At 43.6% G+C, this 21,334-nt stretch overlaps 1 protein-coding gene across 6 annotated transcripts in view; it reads right to left on the reverse strand.

Annotated features, from left to right (window-relative positions):
• Positions 1-21,334, reverse strand: part of CNOT4 (CCR4-NOT transcription complex subunit 4) — a 534,336-nt gene that overhangs the window by 255,920 nt on the left and 257,082 nt on the right. For all 6 annotated transcript variants that reach the window (XM_069227948.1, XM_069227951.1, XM_069227949.1 and 3 more), the window contains exon 6: positions 55-180. In XM_069227948.1, coding sequence (XP_069084049.1) covers positions 55-180 — 126 coding nt within the window. The remainder of the gene's footprint in view (positions 1-54; positions 181-21,334) is intronic.

Raw genomic sequence — 21,334 nt, forward strand, 5'->3', positions numbered from 1 at the left:
CCCGAGTTCTAGCTTAGCAGCATCTTGGTGCAACTCTGGTAAAGTGCGCTCTACCTGCATTTCTTCTTTTGTGAAGCTGGCTGCCTCGTCACCCAGTTCGTGGAGGTACATGCAGTCGGGCTTTGGACACTGCATATTTTTTAAGAAGTAACTACAATACTTTGTTGTACCTAGTGATGCCTACAGAGGAACAAAAAAACAATCAATTAGAGAACGAAAAACAGAACTAAGAAGAGCTGGACAATGGATACATTGAATTTATAGTAAACATAGTAGATCTTATGAGTGTAGTGATTTCTATGTATCTACCATGATGGGTAGTTCCACAATGACTTGACTTTGCAGACTATACTGTTATTAATTAGGATAACAAACTTTATAAAATGAATTTAGCTCAAATGCGACATGGGCAGAGTTAAAGGAAAAGCAAATTATTACATACTGAATTAAATTTTCTCTCAATATTTCTCTATTCGCATTTCAGAAAAAAACTCCTGTCCGCAATTTCTGTCTGAAAAATGCCATTAGGATTTCTTTATCTCCAATAAATCATTTTGGCACACAGTAAAGGCTAGGGACCAAACTCTTATTTTCAATACTGGGTAGGGTCTGTGAACTTCCAGGGGCTCTTAGGAAGAATGCTGCAGCAGTGAAGTGGCTCAAGGATAGCAGGAGAATGCCTGGCTGCTCTATAGCATGGATATCATTGAATGCATCAATTCTACAATGTAGGCTCCATGTAGAAAATGGGCAGCCAGCTACACTTTAGCACATTGTAGGAAACTGGCCTAGTGTTTGGTGGGTACCTAAGGTACTTACACCTTAAATCAGACCCAGGTATCCACTCTTAGTGAAGTGTAGGCAGTGTTTAGAAGCCAGGCTCTTAGAGGCAGCTGTGGATGAGCAGCCAAGGCTTATCTAGGAGACATGCAAAGCTCCTGCAATACCACTGTAGTCACACAGTACTTACACACACGAAAGAAAACACTCTGTGGTACAAAAATAAAGGTACTTTATTTCTGGATCATACCACCACAAAATACTAGAAAAGCAACCCTTTAATAAGAGGTAAATAATGTTAGAAACCCTAGGGGGAGCACAAACTATATACTAAAAAAGATGGAATGCGAACACAGGACCTTCAGCTTGCTAAGTGGAATGTGTAGAGGGGGGCTAGAAGTACTAGAAAACCAGAGGTAAGTAACACAGTACCCCCCCAGCAACCAGGAAAGCAGGAGTACATTACTGGAATTTTCCCAAACCACCCAAAAGGAGAAAAAAAAACAGAAGACACCCAGAGAAAACTGCAAGAAACCAGCAGAGGTTTCCTGGAGAAGTCGACCTGTGGAGAGAGGGGACCAAGTCCAAGAGTCACAGTGGAGTCAAGGAGGAGCAGGAGCTACTACCCACCCAGCTGTACTTGCAGGAGTGGAGTCAGCACTGCAGCCTTGGAGCCGGGGAAGAGCTCCTGATAAAGCGGATGATGTCCCACGCTGGAGGAAAGATTGCAGACTGGTATCGGTGCAGGAATTCCACCAACAAGCCTTGGCAAAGGCAAACTCCCGATTAGTGGAAAAGTGGTGCAGCTGGGGACCAGCAAGGCCCAGGAGGACTCAACCCATAAGGGGGAGTCACAGGGGACCCTCAGCATCAGAGTCCACAGGAGCATAGGCAACACCCACAGGAGTCCCACAGGACAGGGACACAGAAGTCGTAGAAGGTGCCCATGCAGCACTACAAGAAGGGATCCCACAACGCAGGAGAACCACGCAGTAAGCAAAGAGGGTGGCACGCCCTAAAACCTTGTGGTGTTAGCTTAAAATACCTTTAGAGAGCCACCCAGACAAAACTAATGTTATTCCTAAACTTAATGTTTATGAAGCCTGCGCAGGTGTTTTTCCTCGGTATAACGTTACATAAACTGGAATTCTTCGTAGTTAAGGTTTATATTTATCCATACAGCGCCCAATCACTTAAGCCTCTTGATGCAGCAGAGACATCATAACCATGATTATAGACACTGTAGCTAGAAATCCATTGCAGAAAGCAACCAAATTAAGGATTTTCTTAACTAAAGTAAACATGTTTTAGATTGGAGTTAAGTAGCAAGGAGCTCCAAGCCCCAGCTATCTCAAGGAAAGATGTTTTTTCACCTATTTATACATACTCATTATTTGAACCAAATTTTTTTTAACATACTTTGCTCCGTACTGTGGCAATACCGCCTGAATTTATGAGCCAGAAAATCAGCAAGCTCATTATGAACTGCTTCATGTATGACAATGGCCCTGAAGAATACAGATTTCCAGACCGGTAAACTGTTGAGTGCTGTAGGGGGGGAACAGATATGCTCTTTTTTGGAGGGTATCACAACTAAGTGGGCTGCAGTCTTCTGCACTAGTGTTGCAGATTCTAAAGTTTTAAAAGTCAAGTAAAAACATTCCCCGCAGTCAAAACGTCATTTATGAAGAACAGACTAAGGGTCATATGAATCAAAGAATGGCAGAACTGGGGTAAATACATTTAGTTGGAAAAAGAGAGGTCGACACCTTGCCTACTGTGTCAAACATCAACTTTGAATCTGTATTAATTACTAGGATCCACTGATGAGAGGGCATTAACCAATTATAAATACACAAATACTGTTAGAAAAGTGACTGTTAGTTGCTGACCACTGCCATCAGCTGTCGTACACTCTGGAGCACACTCAAACAAATTAAAACACACAAATTTTAGCAACTGCCAAAACACTCAACAACGTCCAAAATATATAAGCGAACGGAGGACCTGACCCCACTGCCATGCTCCAGGATTATATGGTATGCACCTGCATTCAAAGTGGTTATCCGCCATGTAGGAAGCAGGCTATCTATGTGGTGTACCAATGCAAGGGGACCCTATGCAGAGAGTCCAGGGCAACCCTTTGTGGCTGATAGGGGTTAAAATAATCCCAAAAGGTTCTCTTTTGCGGTCGAGTGGGCGAGCAGTTAGGCTTATCAGAAGATAGTGAAGTATATATTGCACACTCAAGAGTCAGTAAGCAAGACACACTCAATAAATAAATGACACTTATTTGTAAAAAGAACAGATTTTTATATTCATTTAGACACCAATATCATTGTAATCGGGTAAGTACTTTTCAAGACTGATTTTTCAAGACTTGGAAAATGCACTGTATTTTTAAAGTAGTAATGTGTTTCTATGGGGAATAAACATACTACAATCGGGGACTTAGCAATGACTTACAAGACCAGTCTTTGGGTTAAGGTGAGTATGGGGCAAGGTCCAAGGCAGCACCAAGAGTTCGATTCGGGAGGTAATGGAGCGTCCGGATGCAGAGGTGCGTTATGGAGTCGGGTATCTCATTCACTTTAAAGGAAATGGTCCTGGGGAAAAGAGTCTGCAAGTGGCGACTAGGTGACCAGTCCAGCTCAACCCTAAGAGAGGCTCAGGTCTTAGGCACACAGGGACAGCGTTGGATCACTCAAACTCGGCTGTGGGGCTCATGTGCAGTGGTGGTCTGAGACATCGGGTTGTGCTGCTAAAGATCCTTGAGGTTCTAGGTTCCTGCAGAAAGAGGCTACGGGTGGTAGCTGAGGGGATCAGTCTGGCCAAACCCAAGGGTGGGTTTAGCTGCAGAGGGTCCCTGAACCCTGTTGGCCCCGTTGTCTCCCTCGAATTCGGGCTTTGGGGCTCAACTGCAGGGGGTGCTTTGAGGAGTCAGGTTTCGGTCGTCAGACTCATTCTGTGTCTTAATTCAGCAGAAGAGAGGCTAACAAGACAGATGGGCTATTCTCAACGTGGATTTCACTGTCCTTTAAGTCCCTCGACATCTATAGCAGCTTTTCTTGGCATTTCTTGTCATTGGGTCCCGACTGAAGACAACAAGCCTTGGCTGCTGCAACTGCTCCAGTACCCAGTGTATTGGTGATGTGGGTTCCTGGAGGGATCTGCGTCTCTAAACTCACTGGGAAGACAGGGCTGCCCTCCTAAAGTGACCTCTTCCTGGTAGCTTGCTTTCTAGGGGGACTCGATTGTCAGCAGCACTGTATACCGGACAGTTGCTTGTGGTGCAGGGAAGTAGCTCCTCTACTTCAAGGGAGATCTTTCCCGGTTCTTGAGGTGCTGAGCAGTCCTCCAAGGCATTTGGGGCGAATGTTCCCTCTTTGTGAAGATGGTCTAGAGATTGCTTAAGTGCAAGCAGCCTGGCATGGTTTTTATGCCAATCTTTGGTGCAGGTCTTCAGCTCTTGCTCTCTTCAGTCCATCTGCTTTCTTCCTTGGCTCCCAGTAGTCTAAGTCTTGACCTGTTTTCCTGGTGTCAGGATGTCTCCTAAATACTCAATTTAGGAGGCATTAAGGGGAGTGAAGGGTAGTAGCCAATGGGCTACTTACCCTTGGGGTCACTACACCCCCTAGATGACCGCTTCCAGTGGTGAGTGGGCATCACCCTGTCCCAGAGTTCCTAATTTCACCACACACAAGGTTTTAGGCCGCCCACCCTAGGGGTGTCCCCAGCTTGCAAGTATCCTGGTGCAAAATGGGCCTCAGGACAGGGGCTACCTCTCCACATTCTGGGTAAAGCTGGGGTTGCATATCAAAGGTGGCCTTGGCATGCAGATTTACTAGCCATTCTGTTGGCAGAGGTGATAACATCTCCTGCCAGAGGAGGCATTGTTTCTGATCTCAGACAGCAAGGGGTCTCACCTCCAAGGGGTCAGAAACTCATCTGAGGTGGCAGGCTGGCCATGCCAGTCAGCCAGCACACTACACTAGAGGACTAGTAGGATTCAGGGGGCACCTCTAGGGTGCCCTCAGAGTGCATCTCGTAATAAATCCAACACTAGTATCAGTGTGGGTTTGTTAAGACTAGGTGTTTGATACCAAACACCACTATTTTCTGTGCAGCCATCATCTAAGATGGTTCACTTGTAATTACCACTGTTCTGTACATGATCTAAGATGGCTGCTTGATAACTTGCAGTATCTAGGATTGAAACTAGATATCACAGGGGCATATCTTTTCATACAAACATGCCCTCATCTATTATAATGCACCCTCCCTTAGATATAATTAGGGCTCCCAGTTTTATGGTTTTAAAAAAAATATATATATATTTCTGTCTGAATATATCCATATTTATTTTTTAGCCATTTTTATTGGTATTTATCCATACTTATTTTATGTTTGGAGAGTAAACGTCAAGAAATGGTATATTTCCACCTTTATTTAACTGATAAACATACACTCATACATTGATGCTTGCCCCGTTTTAGCAAATTAAGCAGCCAAATATAAAAACACTACACCGACATGTAAACATTAGCATTGTATACAAATATATGTTAAGATATGCCTGTATTTAAGGGAATTTCATTCTGTTTAGAAATCCCCATGGTGTCTATCTGCTTAGCAGGTTATCTGGAAATCATGAAAGAACAGGCATATACAATGCAATGGGTCTCACGTTTGCTCGAGTTAGAGCTATTAGCACTGTAAATTCCTAACTCATTTTCTTGCCACATAAACTGAAAACAAAAGTAAAAATTTGGCAAAAGCAAGTCAATTCAAAGCACCACGGCCGCCATGAGCTTGAGTGCAAAGGAGAGAGACAAAAGGAAAAAGAAGTTTGCTTGAAGTCAAACCTATAGGGAATCATGCAAATATCAATGTAACATGGGCAGTCTGCAAGACGTAACAAAACTGCCCCCAGAAGGGACCAACGTAAGGCATTTACCAATGATTAAGGATTTTTGAAAGGCAAGCCCATGAACAACTGACAGTGACTGGGGATTTACTAGGAACTTACATGGGTGCTAAAGTCCTTTGCCAACTGTGCTTCAATTGAACATACCTTATTTAAGAAGCAAGAGCCCTGGCAACAAGGTCTGATTAGAAGGCCTCGCTGCACTGTCAGAGTCGAAAACCAGCATCTATTATTTTAAAGGGGGGCAAAAAGTGGGGAGTCATCGGGCAAAGAAGTCCAGTTTCCTACAGCCAATCAGGACTGAATTGGTTATTTGAAGCGAAAGGAAGTCACACAATCATTAAAGTCAACAAGCTCATGTTCCACAACCCCAATACTTTTTCTAAAGTCACATTTGTGAATATCAAGTTTGCTTTCCGCTCCATTTTGTAGGACACTTAACAAATTATTTCTAAAAACAGGGTCTCTCACACTGGACCTTAAGTGGCAACATATCCTGGAAGACGTAATTTCAGGTACACACGCACAGCACCTAAAATATAATTTCTCTTATCAAAAGTTATAATACACACTTGAAATGAATACTTTTGTAAATGAATTTTAAGGCAAATGTGCACCACTTCCATTCTGCGGGCAGGAGGAAGCGACCGCAACACCAAAAACCACTTGCAAAGCAGAATCACTGCTTGAACCATGGGAGGCCCTAAAACAAATTAGTTACTTACCTATAACTCCAGTTCTCCATCACTGGTATCGTTTATATATTTGCATGCTTGAATTATTTCCAGTCATCACGCTGGGAATCTCAGATATATTAAAATAGCAGTATGCAGTGTACAATACATATGATGTACAGTATACAATGTAAAAAAGTTATAGGCCTAAAACAACAGTATGTTTAGCAGCACATCCACCTCATTTGAAAACACCTAAACTTCAGCCAATGAGGTGGAGTTCTGAACATTCCTACTTCCTTTAGAGGCCACCATATCTTCAGATTTCAAAGCACAAGTGTGATTAGAGTATGGTGAGCCTATGACCAAGGAGGAGGGAGGGTTGCATGTGAATATATAAATTATATCAATGTTGAAGAACTAGAATTACAGGTAAGTAACCAATATCTTTCCAGCACTGGGTCTTTTATATATTCTCATGCTTGAATCAGACTGGCAAGCAGTACACAAAATGAAATACAACAAAGCGGGAGGCATGCTCACCTTTAGTGAAAGAGGTTTCTCAGGACTGCCTGTCCACTGCTGCGTCGGCCTCTACCTCCAAGTCTAGGCAGTAATGCTTTGTAAATGTGGGTCCACTTCTCCATGTGGCTGTATGGCAGATGTCTCTCAAAGGCTGCCCAGCATAGAGTGCTGTAGTTGAATCCATGACCCTGGTGGAATGCTCCCCTGCTCTTCCCTGAAGAGGACACTTGGCTTTGGCATGCAGAAAGCAACGCAGGCTGAGATTCAGCAAGCTATATTTTGCTTGGACAGGGCTTGACATTTTCGTGGTTGAGCAAATAAGACAAATAGCTGGACCAAATTATGTATGTCCTTTGTCTTGTCCATACTGAATCTAAAGCATTTATGCATATCTAAGGAAAGCAATGATCTAAGAATGACTGGCTTCAGCTTATTCAAATGAGTCAGTAGGCACTTTACAAATTAACTTAAGGAGTTAGTTGTGAGTATAACTGTCGTTAGTGAAGCGGAGAAATGTTTCCCTGATGGTGAATGCCTGAATCTCTTCAACTCTCCTGACATATGTTAGACCTAGGTAGAGCTGTTTTCTCCATACGACAAGCTTCAGGTCCACTCTATGTATTGCCTCAAAAGGAGGTAATATTAGTTGACTAAGGACTGTGTTATGCTCCCATGGAACTGGAGGATATCGAAGAGGTGGAAAAACTCTGAAGACCCCTTTCATAAACTGCTTAATGACCATTTGAGAAAACAGATTAGTCAATGAAATGTCAGTCCTCCAGAATCTTTGAGACTGAAGCCCTCACTGAAGAATATTTAAGACCACTTGTAATGATATTTGTGTTTTGACCACTTGAAAAAAAAATTCCGTGCCCATGTTATGCAATGTGCTTTTTGCTTATGTTTTTATTCTGCATGTTCTTTCTCACCAAGGCCTTAGAGAGATAAGGATGTGCTAGGTTGAGGTTTATGGTACGGCAGGAAACCATTTTATTTTCAGAGAGTACCTTGGGATCTTGGCCAATTCCAACATCTTCCTTTCTAAACTGACTTGATTTACTCCGTATTTCTAAACAACAATTTGTGGCGTGAGGTGGAGGGGGTGGGGGGGTTTGGTTTCCTAGAAATCTCTGGCTTCTTTAAGGTATATAAGAGACAAAAGGTTGACTGTGAGGGAATTCAGAGACCTCGGTCAGGGGCGCGGACGCCTGTCATCTTTCTCGTGAGGGTAGATTAGATCTCTCTTTTGTTGGCAGTCGATCTGGGGTCTATGACTTGAAGTTGGTGGGTGAAAGATGAAGGAGCAACTGTGCCACATGGTGATGAATTTTTACTAATTATCTGCTTTGCATTGTGCAGATATGGAAAATGTCACTTACCCAGTGTACATCTGTTCATGGCATGAGACGCTGCAGATTCACATGCTGTGCTTTATCCTGCCATCTAGTGTTGGGCTCGGAGTGTTACAAGTTGTTTTTCTTCGAAGAAGTCTTTTCGAGTCACGAGACCGAGGGACTCCTCCCTTTCGGCTCCATTGCGCATGGGCGTCGACTCCATCTTAGATTGTTTTCCCCGCAGAGGGTGAGGTAGGAGTTGTGTATATAGTAAAGGTGCCCATGCAATGGAGTAAGTATGTATGTACATAATGTGTATAAAACTAGTAAGTATTTACAAATTTACAGGTTTTATTTAACTTAAACGGCTACAGGCTCCCGGGGAGGTGGGAGGGCACATGTGAATCTGCAGCGTCTCATGCCACGAACAGATGTACACTGGGTAAGTGACATTTTCCGTTCGATGGCATGTGTAGCTGCAGATACACATGCTGTGCATAGACTAGTAAGCAGTTATCTCCCCAAAACCGGTGGCTTAGCCTGTAGGAGTTGAAGTTGTCTGAAATAATGTTCGCAGTACAGCCTGTACTACTGTGGCTTGTTGTGTTAACACATCTACACAGTAATGTTTTGTGAATGTGTGAGGCGTAAACCATGTGGCTGCCTTACAGATTTCTGTCATAGGTATATTTCCTAGAAAAGCCATTGTGGCGCCTTTCTTCCTAGTGGAGTGCGCCTTTGGCGTAATGGGTAGATCTCTTTTTGCTTTGATATAGCAGGTCTGAATACATTTCACTATCCATCTGGCAATGCCTTGTTTGGATATTGTATTTCCTGCATGAGGTTTTTGGAAGGCTACAAACAATTGTTTTGTTTTGCGAAACTGTTTTGTTCCATCAATGTAATACATTACTGCTCTTTTAATGTCTAACGTATGTAAGGCTCTTTCGGCTACTGAGTCTGGTGGTGGAAAAAAGACTGGGAGTTCCACTGTTTGGTTTAGGTGGAACGGTGATATAACCTTTGGTAAGAATTTGGGATTTGTACGGAGAACCACTTTATGTTTATGTATTTGTATAAAGGGTTCTTGTATAGTAAATGCTTGTATTTCACTTAATCTTCTAAGAGATGTGATAGCTATTAGGAAGGCTACTTTCCAGCTTAAGTATTGCATCTCACAAGAGTGCATGGGTTCAAATGGTGGACCCATTAGCCATGTTAATACAATATTGAGGTTCCACGAGGGGACTGGTGGTGTTCTCGGGGGTTTGATTCTTTTTAAACCCTCCATAAATGCTTTGGTGACTGGGATTCTAAAAAGTGATGTTGAATGTGTAATCTGCAGATAGGCAGATATTGCTGTGAGTTATATTTTAATAGAAGAAAATGCTAGTTTAGATTTTTGTAAGTGTAATAAGTAGCTTACAATGTTTTTGCGGAAGCATGTAGTGGTTGAATTTGATTATTATGGCAGTAATAAACAAATCTTTTCCATTTGTTTGCGTAACAATGTCTTGTAGTAGGTTTTCTAGCTTGTTTAATGACCTCCATACATTCTTGTGTAAGGTCTAAATGTCCAAATTCTAAGACTTCAGGAGCCAGATTGCTAGATTGAGCGATGCTGGATTCGGGTGTCTGATCTGTTGATTGTGTGGAGTTAACAGATCTGGTCTGTTTGGTAGTTTGATATGAGGTACTACTGACAGGTTTAGTAGTGTTGTGTACCAAGGTTGTCGTGCCCAAGTTGGTGCTATTAGTATTAGTTTGAGTCTGTTTTGACTCAATTTGTTTACCAGATAAGGAAGGAGTGGGAAAAACATAAGCAAATATCCCTGTTCAACTCATCCATAACGCATTGCCCTTGGACGGAGGGTGTGGATACCTGGATGCGAAGTTTTGGCATTTTGCTTTTTCTTTTGTTGCGAATAGGTCTATTTCTGGTGTCCCCCAGCGTAGAAAGTAAGTTTGTAGTATCTGGGGATGAATTTCCCATTTGTGTGTTTGTTGGTGATCTCGACTGAGCTTGTCGGCCAACTGGTTTTGAATCCCTGGGATGTATTGTGCTATTAGGCGAATGTGATTGTGAATCGCCCAATGCCAAATTTTTTGTGCTAAGAGACATAGTTGTGATGAGTGTGTCCCTCCTTGTTTGTTTAGGTAATACATTGTTGTCATGTTGTCTGTTTTGACAAGAATGTGTTTGTGGGCTATTAGTGGTTGAAATGCTTTCAATGCTAGAAACACTGCTAACAGTTTTAAATGATTTATATGCAGTCGTTTTTGCTGAACATCCCATTGTCCCTGTATACTGTGCTGCTTGAGGTGTGCTCCCCACCCTACCATGGAAGCATCTGTTGTGATCACGTATTGAGGCACTGGGTCTTGGTTCAAATTTATAGGATTCCACCATTGAAGCGAGGTGCATGTTTGGCGGTCTATCAACACTAGATCTTGAAGTTGACCCTGTGCTTGTGACCATTGTGTTGCTAGGCACTGTTGTAAGGGCCGCATGTGTAATCTTGCGTTTGGGACAATGGCTATGCATGAGGACATCATGCCTAGTAGTTTCATCACTAATTTTACCTGGAACCTTTGGTTTGGGTGTATGCTTTGTATTACGTTTTGGAATGCTTGTACCCTTTGTGGACTTGGAGTGGCAATCCCTTTTTTTGTGTTGATTGTTGCTCCCAAGTATTGTTATATTTGACACGGCTGTAAGTGTGATTTTTGGTAGTTCAGTGAGAAACCTAGTTTGTGAAGGGTTTCTATGACGTATTTTTTGTGTGTTGAAGACACCGTTCCTGCGTATTGGTCTTCATTAACCAATCGTCTAGATACAGGAATACATGTATGTGCTGTCTTCTGATATGGGCTGCCACCACTGCAAGGCATTTTGTAAATACCCTTGGTGCTGTTGTTATCCCGAATGGTAACACTTTGGATTGGTAATGTACCCCTTTGATTACAAACCTTAAGTATATTCTGTGCGAAGGATGTATGGGTATATGGAAGTACGCATCCTTGAGATCTAATGTTGACAGGTAGTCTTGTTTGAGCAAGGGGATTACGTCTTGAAGTGTCACAATGTGAAAGTGATCTGATTTGATGTAAAGATTTAGTGTTCTGAGATCTAAGATGGGTCTTAGAGTCTTGTACTTTTTGGGTATTAGAAAATACAGGGAGTAAACACCTGTCCCTTTCTGATGATTGGGTACTAGTTCTATAGCGTCTTTTTGCAACAACGTTTGGACTTCTAGCTGTAATAGATCCATCTGTTGTTTGGACATGTTGTGTGTTCTTGGAGGCACATTTGGTAGCAATTGTAGGAATTCTATGCAATAACCATGTTGGATAATGGCTAGGACCCACAAGTCTGTTGTTATTTCTTCCCAGTTTTGGTAAAAATGTGTAAGTCTCCCCCCCACTGGTGTTATGTGTTGGGGATTTATGACACTGAAGTCACTGTTTATTTTGAGGGGTCTTTGGAACTTTCCTCTAGTTTTAGGGAACTGTCCACCTCTGTATTGTCCCCCAAAGCCTCCTCTTTGATATATTGGCTCTGGTATGTGGGTCTGGTTTGTGAGGTTGAGAGTTCTGTGTTTTGGGCCCAAAACCCCCCTCTAAATTGTGTCTTCCTAAATGTGCCTCTGCTCTGTGGGGAGTAGAGCGCACCCATGGCCTTGGCCGTATCCGTGTCCTTTTTCAGCTTCTCTATAGCTGTGTCCACCTCTGGCCCAAACAACTGCTGTCCATTAAAAGGCATATTAATCACAGCCTGTTGGATTTCGGGCTTAAATCCGGAGGTGCGTAGCCATGCGTGTCTCAGAATAGTGACTGCTGTATTCACAGTACTTGCGGCTGTGTCTGCTGCATCCATTGCCGATCGTATCTGGTTATTCGAGATACTTTGGCCCTCTTCCACCACTTGTTGTGCACGCTTTTGGAACTCTTTGGGCAGATGTTCTATGAAGTGCTACATTTCATCCCAATGAGCTCTATCATATCTTGACAACAAAGCCTGGGAATTGGCAATGCGCCATTGATTGGCTGCTTGTGCTGCAACTCTTTTCCCCGCTGCATCAAACTTTCGACTTTCTTTGTCGGGTGGTGGTTCTCCAGAGGTGTGTGAATTAGCCCTTTTACGTGCAGCGCCTACTACTACTGAGTCAGGTGTCAGTTGTTGAGTGATGTACACAGGGTCTGTAGGGGGGGGGGGCTTGTACTTTTTCTCCACCCTAGGTTTGATGGCCCTGCCTTTGACGGGCTCTTGAAATACTTGCTTAGCATGTTTCAACATTCCTGGTAACATTGGAAGACTCTGGGACTGACTGTGTGTTGACGACAAAGTATTAAATAAAAAGTAATCCTCAATCGGTTCAGCGTGCAGTGTAACATTGTGAAAAGCAGCTGCTCTGGACACCACTTGGTGTAAGCAGTACTGTCTTCAGGTGGTGATGGCCTTGCTGGGTAGCAGTCTGGACTATTGTCTGATACAGGCGCACCAGAGAGATCCCATGCATCTGGGTCATCCTGGGTCATCCCTGTGTGCATTGGAGACTGCATCATAGGTGGGGTAGCAATTGGTGATGGTTGCGGTGAGTGGTGTGGTGATGGTTGCGGTGAAATCTGTGGTGGAGTTTCTTGTTTTGCCACCTTTGCTTTCGGTTGTTTTTCTGTGTTTTGGAAAGCAAGTTTCCTTTTCATCCTTATAGGAGGGAGAGTTCTTATTTTCCCTGTTTCCTTTTGAATATGGAGCCTTTTCTTTGCGTATAATCTGGCTCCCCTGCTTCTAACTCTTGTCCACATCTATGGCCTTGTAGTTGTTCTGAAAGGCCTTGCTCTTCGGTGTAGGAGCTTGTTTTCGGCTCCGAAGATGGGTGTTTCGGGACCAAAACGTTTTCTACCATTTTTTTCGGCTCCAAAGCCACTTTTTTAGGTTTCGGTGTGCCGATATCTCGGTGCCGACTTATTTCGGTGCCAGTCTCCCGGTGTAGAGTCTGGTCTGAACCAGGTTCTCGGTGCCGAGTATGCTGCATGCCGGGATCTCAACCGGAGTCGGAAGACTTTGACACGTGCGTGCCCTTTTTCGGTGCCGATGGTTGGTCACCAATTGTACGGGTTAAGCCATGGCCTGTTGGCGGTGGCACCCCCTGGGCCTTCATGATTTTGGCGTGGGTTTTGGCCGGGGCTGGTTTACTCACGGTTTACGGCGCATGCTCTGTTTCGGGCTCGTCCGAGTCAGCGATGGAGAAGGTTTCTTCTTCCTCGATGTTGCGGTGCCCTGATGGCGCCGATGCCATTTGAAGCCTTCTTGCTCTCCGGTCCCGAAGCGTTTTCTTGGACCGAAACGCCCAACAGGCCTCGCAGGTATCCTCTTTGTGTTCGGGGGACAAACACAAATTACAGACCAGATGTTGATATGTGTAAGGATACTTGTTATGGCATTCGGGGCAGAAGCTGAATGGGGTCCGTTCCATTAGCCTTGAAGACACATGCGGTCGGGCCGACCAGGCCCCGCCGGGGAATCTAAGCCCCAAAGGGCTACCGGAGCTCTTCTGGATTCGGTGTCGATCTGCGTTAACTAACCCGATACCGAACGCAAACAATACCGTCGAATTTTCCGAGATTTAACTAACTTTCCGAACCGAAACACGTGTCAAAGAGGAACACGTCCGAACCCGATGGCGGAAAGAAAACAATCTAAGATGGAGTCGACACCCATGCGCAATGGAGCCGAAAGGGGAGGAGTCCCCAACACTAGATGGCGGGATATGCACAGCATGTGTATCTGCAGCTACACATGCCATCAAACATATATATACATATATATATATATATATATATATATATATATATATATATATATATATATATATATATGGAAAATGTCACTTACCCAGTGTACATCTGTTCGTGGCATTAGTCGCTGCAGATTCACATGCTGTGCACAGTCCGCCGTCTGGTGTTGGGCTCGGAGTGTTACAAGTTGTTTTTCTTCGAAGAAGTCTTTTCGAGTCACGAGACCGAGGGACTCCTCCCACTTCGGTTCCAATGCGCATGGGCGTCGACTCCATCTTAGATTGTTTTCCCTGCAGAGGGTGAGGTAGTAGTTGTGTATGTTAGTAATAGTGCCCATGCAATGGAATGAATACGTATGTACATAATAAAAGTTAAAGTAATATATTTACAAATGTACAAATGTTTAAGATCTACTTCTAAACGGCTACAGGCTCCCGGGGAGGCGGGTGGGCGCATGTGAATCTGCAGCGACTAATGCCACGAACAGATGTACACTGGGTAAGTGACATTTTCCGTTCGATGGCATGTGTAGCTGCAGATACACATGCTGTGCATAGACTAGTGAGCAGTTATCTCCCCAAAAGCGGTGGTTCAGCCTGTAGGAGTTGAAGTAGTTTGGAATAATGTTCTTAGTACAGCTTGACCTACTGTTGCATGTTGTGCAGTCAGCACATCTACACAGTAGTGCTTGGTAAATGTATGAGGCGTAGACCATGTTGCTGCCTTACATATTTCATTCATTGGAATATTTCCTAGAAAGGCCATCGTAGCACCTTTCTTTCTGGTTGAGTGTGCCTTTGGTGTAATAGGCAGTTCTCTTTTAGCTTTAAGATAGCAGGTTTGAATGCACCTAACTATCCATCTAGCAATGCCTTGTTTAGAAATTGGATTTCCTGTATGAGGTTTTTGAAAGGCAATAAATAGTTGTTTTGTCTTTCTGATTAGTTTTGTTCTGTCAATGTAGTACATTAGTGCTCTTTTGATGTCTAATGTATGTAGAGCTCTTTCAGCTACAGAATCTGGTTGTGGGAAGAACACTGGTAATTCTACGGTTTGATTTAAGTGGAACGGTGAGATTACTTTTGGTAAAAATGTTGGATTTGTTCGTAGAACAACTTTATTTTTGTGTATTTGAATAAATGGTTCTTGAATGGTAAACGCTTGAATTTCACTCACTCTTCTTAGAGATGTGATGGCAATTAAAAATGCAACTTTCCACGTTAAGTATTGCATTTCACAAGAGTGCATGGGCTCAAAAGGTGGGCCCATGAGTCGTGTTAAGACAATGTTGAGGTTCCATGAAGGAACTGGTGGCGTTGTTGGTGGTATAATTCTCTTTAGGCCTTCCATAAACGCTTTTATGACTGGTATCCTAAATAATGAAGTTGAGTGCGTAATTTGCAGGTAAGCTGAAATTGCAGCAAGATGTATTTTTATGGAAGAGAAAGCTAGTTTTCCTTTTTGCAGATGTACTAAGTATCCTACTATATCTTTTGTAGATGCGTGTAAGGGTTGAATTTGATTACTATGGCAGTAATAGACAAATCTTTTCCATTTATTTGCATAGCAGTGTCTAGTGGTAGGCTTTCTAGCCTGTTTTAGGACCTCCATACATTCTTGTGTGAGGTGTAAGTGTCCGAATTCTAGGATTTCAGGAGCCAAATTGCTAGATTCAGCGATGCTGGATTTGGATGCCTGATCTGTTGTTTGTGTTGTGTTAACAGATCTGGTCTGTTTGGTAGTTTGACATGAGGTACTACTGACAGGTCTAGTAGTGTGGTGTACCAAGGTTGCCTTGCCCATGTTGGTGCTATTAGTATGAGTTTGAGTTTGTTTTGACTCAACTTGTTTACTACATATGGAAGGAGAGGGGGAGGGGGAAAAGCGTACGCAAATATCCCTGACCAGTTCATCCATAGCGCATTGCCCTGAGACTGATGTTGTGGGTACCTGGATGCAAAGTTTTGGCATTTTGAGTTTTCCTTCGTTGCAAACAGATCTATTTGTGGTGTTCCCCAAATTTGGAAGTAAGTGTTCAGTATTTGGGGGTGAATCTCCCATTTGTGGATCTGTTGGTGATCCCGTGAGAGATTGTCTGCTAACTGATTCTGAATTCCTGGAATAAATTGTGCTATTAGGCGAATGTGGTTGTGAATCGCCCAATGCCATATTTTCTGTGTTAGGAGACACAACTGTGTTGAGTGTGTTCCTCCTTGTTTGTTTAGGTAGTACATTGTTGTCATGTTGTCTGTTTTGACAAGAATGTATTTGTGGGTTATCATGGGTTGAAATGCTTTGAGCGCTAGAAATACCGCTAACAGTTCTAGGTGATTTATGTGTAACTGTTTTTGCTGAATGTTCCATTGTCCTTGGATGCTGTGTTGATTGAGGTGTGCTCCCCACCCTGTCATGGAAGCATCTGTTGTTATCACGTATTGTGGCACTGGGTCTTGGAAAGGCCGCCCTTGGTTTAAATTTATACTGTTCCACCATTGAAGCGAGATGTATGTTTGGCGGTCTACCAACACCAGATCTAGAAGCTGACCCTGTGCTTGTGACCATTGTGATGCTAGGCACTGTTGTAAGGGCCGCATGTGTAACCTTGCATTTGGGACAATGGCTATGCATGAGGACATCATGCCTAGTAGTTTCAGTATTATTTTGCCTTGTACTTTTTGTTTTGGATACAAGGTTTGTATTACATTGTGAAATGTTTGTACTCTTTGTGGACTTGGAGTAGCAATCCCTTTTGCTGTGTTGATTGTTGCTCCCAAGTATTGCTGTGTTTGGCACGGCTGCAGGTGTGACTTTGCGTAGTTGATTGAGAAACCTAGTTTGTGTAGGGTTTCTATGACATATTTTGTGTGTTGTGAACACCGTTTTAGCGTATTGGTTTTGACTAACCAATCGTCTAGGTATGGGAACACATGTATTTGCTGCCTTCTGATATGTGCCGCTACTACTGCCAGGCATTTTGTAAAAACCCTTGGCGCAGTTGTTATTCCGAATGGCAACACTTTGAATTGGTAATGTATCCCTTGGAATACAAACCTTAGGTACTTTCTGTGTGAAGGGTGTATTGGTATATGGAAATATGCATCCTTTAGGTCTAGCGTTGTCATGTAGTCTTGTTGTTTGAGCAGTGGGATTACGTCTTGTAGAGTAACCATGTGAAAATGGTCTGATTTGATGTAGGTATTTAATGTTCTGAGATCTAGTATCGGTCTCAGGCTTTTGTCCTTTTTGGGTATCAGGAAGTACAGTGAGTAAACTCCTGTGTTTAATTGATCTTTTGGTACTAATTCTATTGCTTCTTTCTGTAGCAATGCCTGAACTTCTAGTCCTAGAAGATCTATATGTTGTTTTGACATATTGTGTGTTTTCGGTGGGACGTTTGGAGGGAATTTGAGAAATTCTATGCAATAACCATGCTGGATAATTGCTAAGACCCAAGTGTCTGTTGTTATTTCCTCCCAATGTGTGTAAAACTTGTTTAGTCTCCCCCCCCCACAGGTGTTGTGTTGGGGATTTGTGACCTTGAAGTCACTGTTTGTTTTGAGGAGTTTTGGGACTTTGGAACTTTCCTCTGCTTCTTTGAAACTGTCCTCCTCTATATTGTCCCCGAAAACCTCCCCGCTGATACTGGCTCTGATAAGTGGGCTTTGTCTGAGAGGTTGTGGCTTCTGTGGTTTGCCCTCGAAATTGTGTTTTTCGAAATGTGCCTCTGCTCTGCGGGGAGTAGAGCGCGCCCATGGCTTTGGCCGTGTCATTGTCTTTTTTAAGTTTTTCAATTGCAGTGTCCACCTCTGGCCCAAACAACTGCTGTCCGTTGAATGGCATATTCAGCACAGCTTGCTGTATCTCTGGTTTAAAACCTGATGTACGCAGCCATGCATGCCTCCTTATCGTTACTGCTGTGTTGACAGTGATAGCAGCTGTGTCTGCAGCATCCATTGCTGATCGAATTTGATTGGAGATATTTTGTCCCTCTTCGACCACTTGCTGCGCTCTTTTTTGAAATTCCTTTGGCAGGTGTTCAATAAGGTGTTGCATCTCGTCCCAATGGGCCCTATCATATCTGGCTAGCAAAGCTTGCGAATTTGCAATACGCCACTGGTTTGCTGCCTGTGCCGCCACCCTTTTGCCTGCCGCGTCGAATTTTCTACTCTCTTTATCTGGAGGTGGCGCTTCTCCTGAAGTATGAGAGTTGGCTCTTTTGCGCGCTGCTCCAACTACAACAGAGTCTGGTGATAGCTGTTGTGTGATGTACACTGGGTCTGTTGGTGGCGGTTTATATTTCTTATCTACTCTTGGAGTAATGGCTCTCCCTTTGACAGGCTCTTCAAAGACCTGATTGGAGTGTTTTAGCATTCCGGGCAGCATTGGCAGACTTTGATATTGGCTGTGCTTAGACAGTGTATTAAAAAGGAAGTCATCTTCAATGGGTTCTGAGTGAAGGCTGACATTGTGAAATGCTGCTGCCCTTGATACCACTTGAATGTAGCCTGTACTATCCTCAGGTGGCGAGGGTCTTGCTGGATAGCACTGAGGACTATTGTCTGACACTGGTGCGTTGTAAAGGTCCCATGCGTCAGGGTCATCTTGACTTATCCCCGTATGTGTTGGGGATTGCATCATTGGTGGAGTGGCTACCGGTGATAGTTGTGGAGAGTGATGTGGGGATGGTGGTGGTGTTATTTGTTTAGCCACTTTTGCTTGTGGCTGTTTGTCCTTGTCCTTGTTTTGGAAGGCAAGTTTTCGTTTCATTCTGATTGGGGGAAGAGTGCGGATCTTCCCTGTATCTTTTAGAATAAAGAGCCGCCTTTGCGTGTGATCTGGCTCTATTGTTTGTAATTCCTCTTCAAATATGTGTGTTCTCATTTGAGAGGACAGCCCTTGTTCCTCTGAATAGGAACTGATTTTCGGTTTGGATGCCGGATGTTTCGGCACCGAAACCTTTTCTGCTGCTTTTTCGGCTCAGACAAAATCTTTTTTTTTTTTTTCGGCGTCGTGCCCTCTCGGTGCCAACCAGCTTCGGTGCCGAATCTTTTCTGCGCCACTCTCTCGGGCCCGAGATTGCTGCGTGCCTGTATCTCGACCGGAGTCGGATGACTTCGACACCAGCTCGCCCTTTTTCGGGGCCGATGGACGGTCACCTACTTTCCGGGTTAAGCCATGGCCTGTTGGCGGTGGCGTCCCCTGGGCTTTGTCCGTCTTTTCGTGAGTTTTTTGTTTCGACGTCTTACTCACGGTTTTCGGCGTTTCTTCGGGATCGGCCTCCTCAGAGTCAGATTCCTGGATGGAGAATGTTTCTTCCTCGAAACACCCTTGTCCTGTCGGCGCCGACGCCATTTGCAGTCTTCTTGCTCTTCGGTCCCTGAGTGTTTTCCTCGACCGAAACGCTCGACAGGCCTCACAAGTATCCTCCCTGTGTTCCGGTGACAAACACAAGTTACAGACCAGGTGTTGATCTGTATATGGATACTTGCTATGGCATTTTGGACAGAAGCGGAATGGGGTCCGTTCCATCAGCCTTGAAGAGACACGTGGCCGGGCCGACCAGGCCCCGACGGAAATAGAAAAACCCCCAAAGGGCCACCGGAGCTCTTCTCAATTCGGTGTCGATCTGTTGTAACTAACCCGATACCGAACGCAAACAATACCGACGATTTTTCAGAGATTCTAACTAACTTTCCGACCCGAAAAATGGAGCGAAAAGGAACACGTCCGAACCCGATGGCGGAAAAAAAACAATCTAAGATGGAGTCGACGCCCATGCGCAATGGAACCGAAGTGGGAGGAGTCCCTCGGTCTCGTGACTCGAAAAGACTTCTTCGAAGAAAAACAACTTGTAACACTCCGAGCCCAACACCAGACGGCGGACTGTGCACAGCATGTGTATCTGCAGCTACACATGCCATCGAACATATATATATACACACACACACACACACACACACACACATACGTACAAGTGATGTTAACTTAAACGACTACAGGCTCCCGGGGAGGTGGGAGGGTGCATGTGAATCGGCAGCGGAACATGCCACGAACAGATGTACACTGGGTAAGTGACATTTTCCATATATAAATATGGAAAATGTCACTTACCCAGTGTACATCTGTTTGTGGCATGTTCCGCTGCAGATACACATGCTGTACATAGACTACAAAGCAGTTTGTCCTCCCATAAAAGCGGTGGTTAGCCTGTAGGAGTTTAAGTTGTTTGAAATAATGTTCTGAGTACAGCTTGACCTACTGTGGCTTGTTGTGTTGCTAAAACATCTACACAGTAGTGTTTAGTGAATGTATGTGGTGTTGACCAAGTAGCTGCCTTACATATTTCAGCCATTGGTATATCTCCTAAAAAAAAAAAAGCCATTGTAGCACATTCTTCCTTGACTAACGTGCTTTAGGATTAACTAAAATTTGTCTTTTGGCTTTAATGTAGCATGTTTGGATGCATCTTACAATCCATCTTGCTAATCCTTGTTTTGAAATGGAGTTACCTGTATGAGGTTTTTGAAAAGCTACAAAGAGCTGTTTTGTTTTTCTGAATGGTTTTGTTCTGTCTATACAGTACATTTGTGTTCTTTTAATGTATGTAGAGCTCTTTCTGCCACAGAATCTGGCTGTGAGAAGAAGACTGGTAGTTCCACTGTTTGATTTATATGAAAAGTCAATAACACCTTTGGAAGAAATTTGGGATTTGTTCTTAGTGCAACTTTATGTTTGTGTACTTGTATGAACGGTTCTTCAATAGGGAATGCTCGAATTTCACTGACTCTTCGCAATGACGTAATTGTGACTAGGAAGGCAACCTTCCTTCCATGTTAAGAATTGCATTTGGCATGAGTGCATAGGTTCAAATGGAGGACCCATGAGTCGCGTAAGCACTATGTTTAAATTCCAAGAGGGAACTGGTGGTGTCGTGGGTGCAATGATACGTTTTAAGCCTTCCATGAAAGCTTTCATAACAGGAACGCTAAATAAGGAGCTGAGCTATATATTTTGTAAAAATGGCGAAATTGCAGTAAGATGTATTTTTTATGGAAGAGAATGCTAAATTTGATTTCTGTAAATGAAGTAAATAGTGTACAATATCTTGTATTGATGCTGTAAGAGGGTCAATCTGTTTAGATTGGCAGTAATATACAAATCTTTTCCATTTGTTAGCATAGCACTGTCTAGTAGTGGGTTTTCTTGCTTGTTTAATAACGTCCATACATTCTGATGGCAGTTGTAAATATCCAAACTCTATGACCTCAGGAGCCAAATCGCCAGATTGAGTGTGT

The sequence above is a fragment of the Pleurodeles waltl genome, chromosome 4_1 (genome assembly GCF_031143425.1).
Source record: "Pleurodeles waltl isolate 20211129_DDA chromosome 4_1, aPleWal1.hap1.20221129, whole genome shotgun sequence".
NCBI lineage: Eukaryota > Metazoa > Chordata > Amphibia > Caudata > Salamandridae > Pleurodeles > Pleurodeles waltl.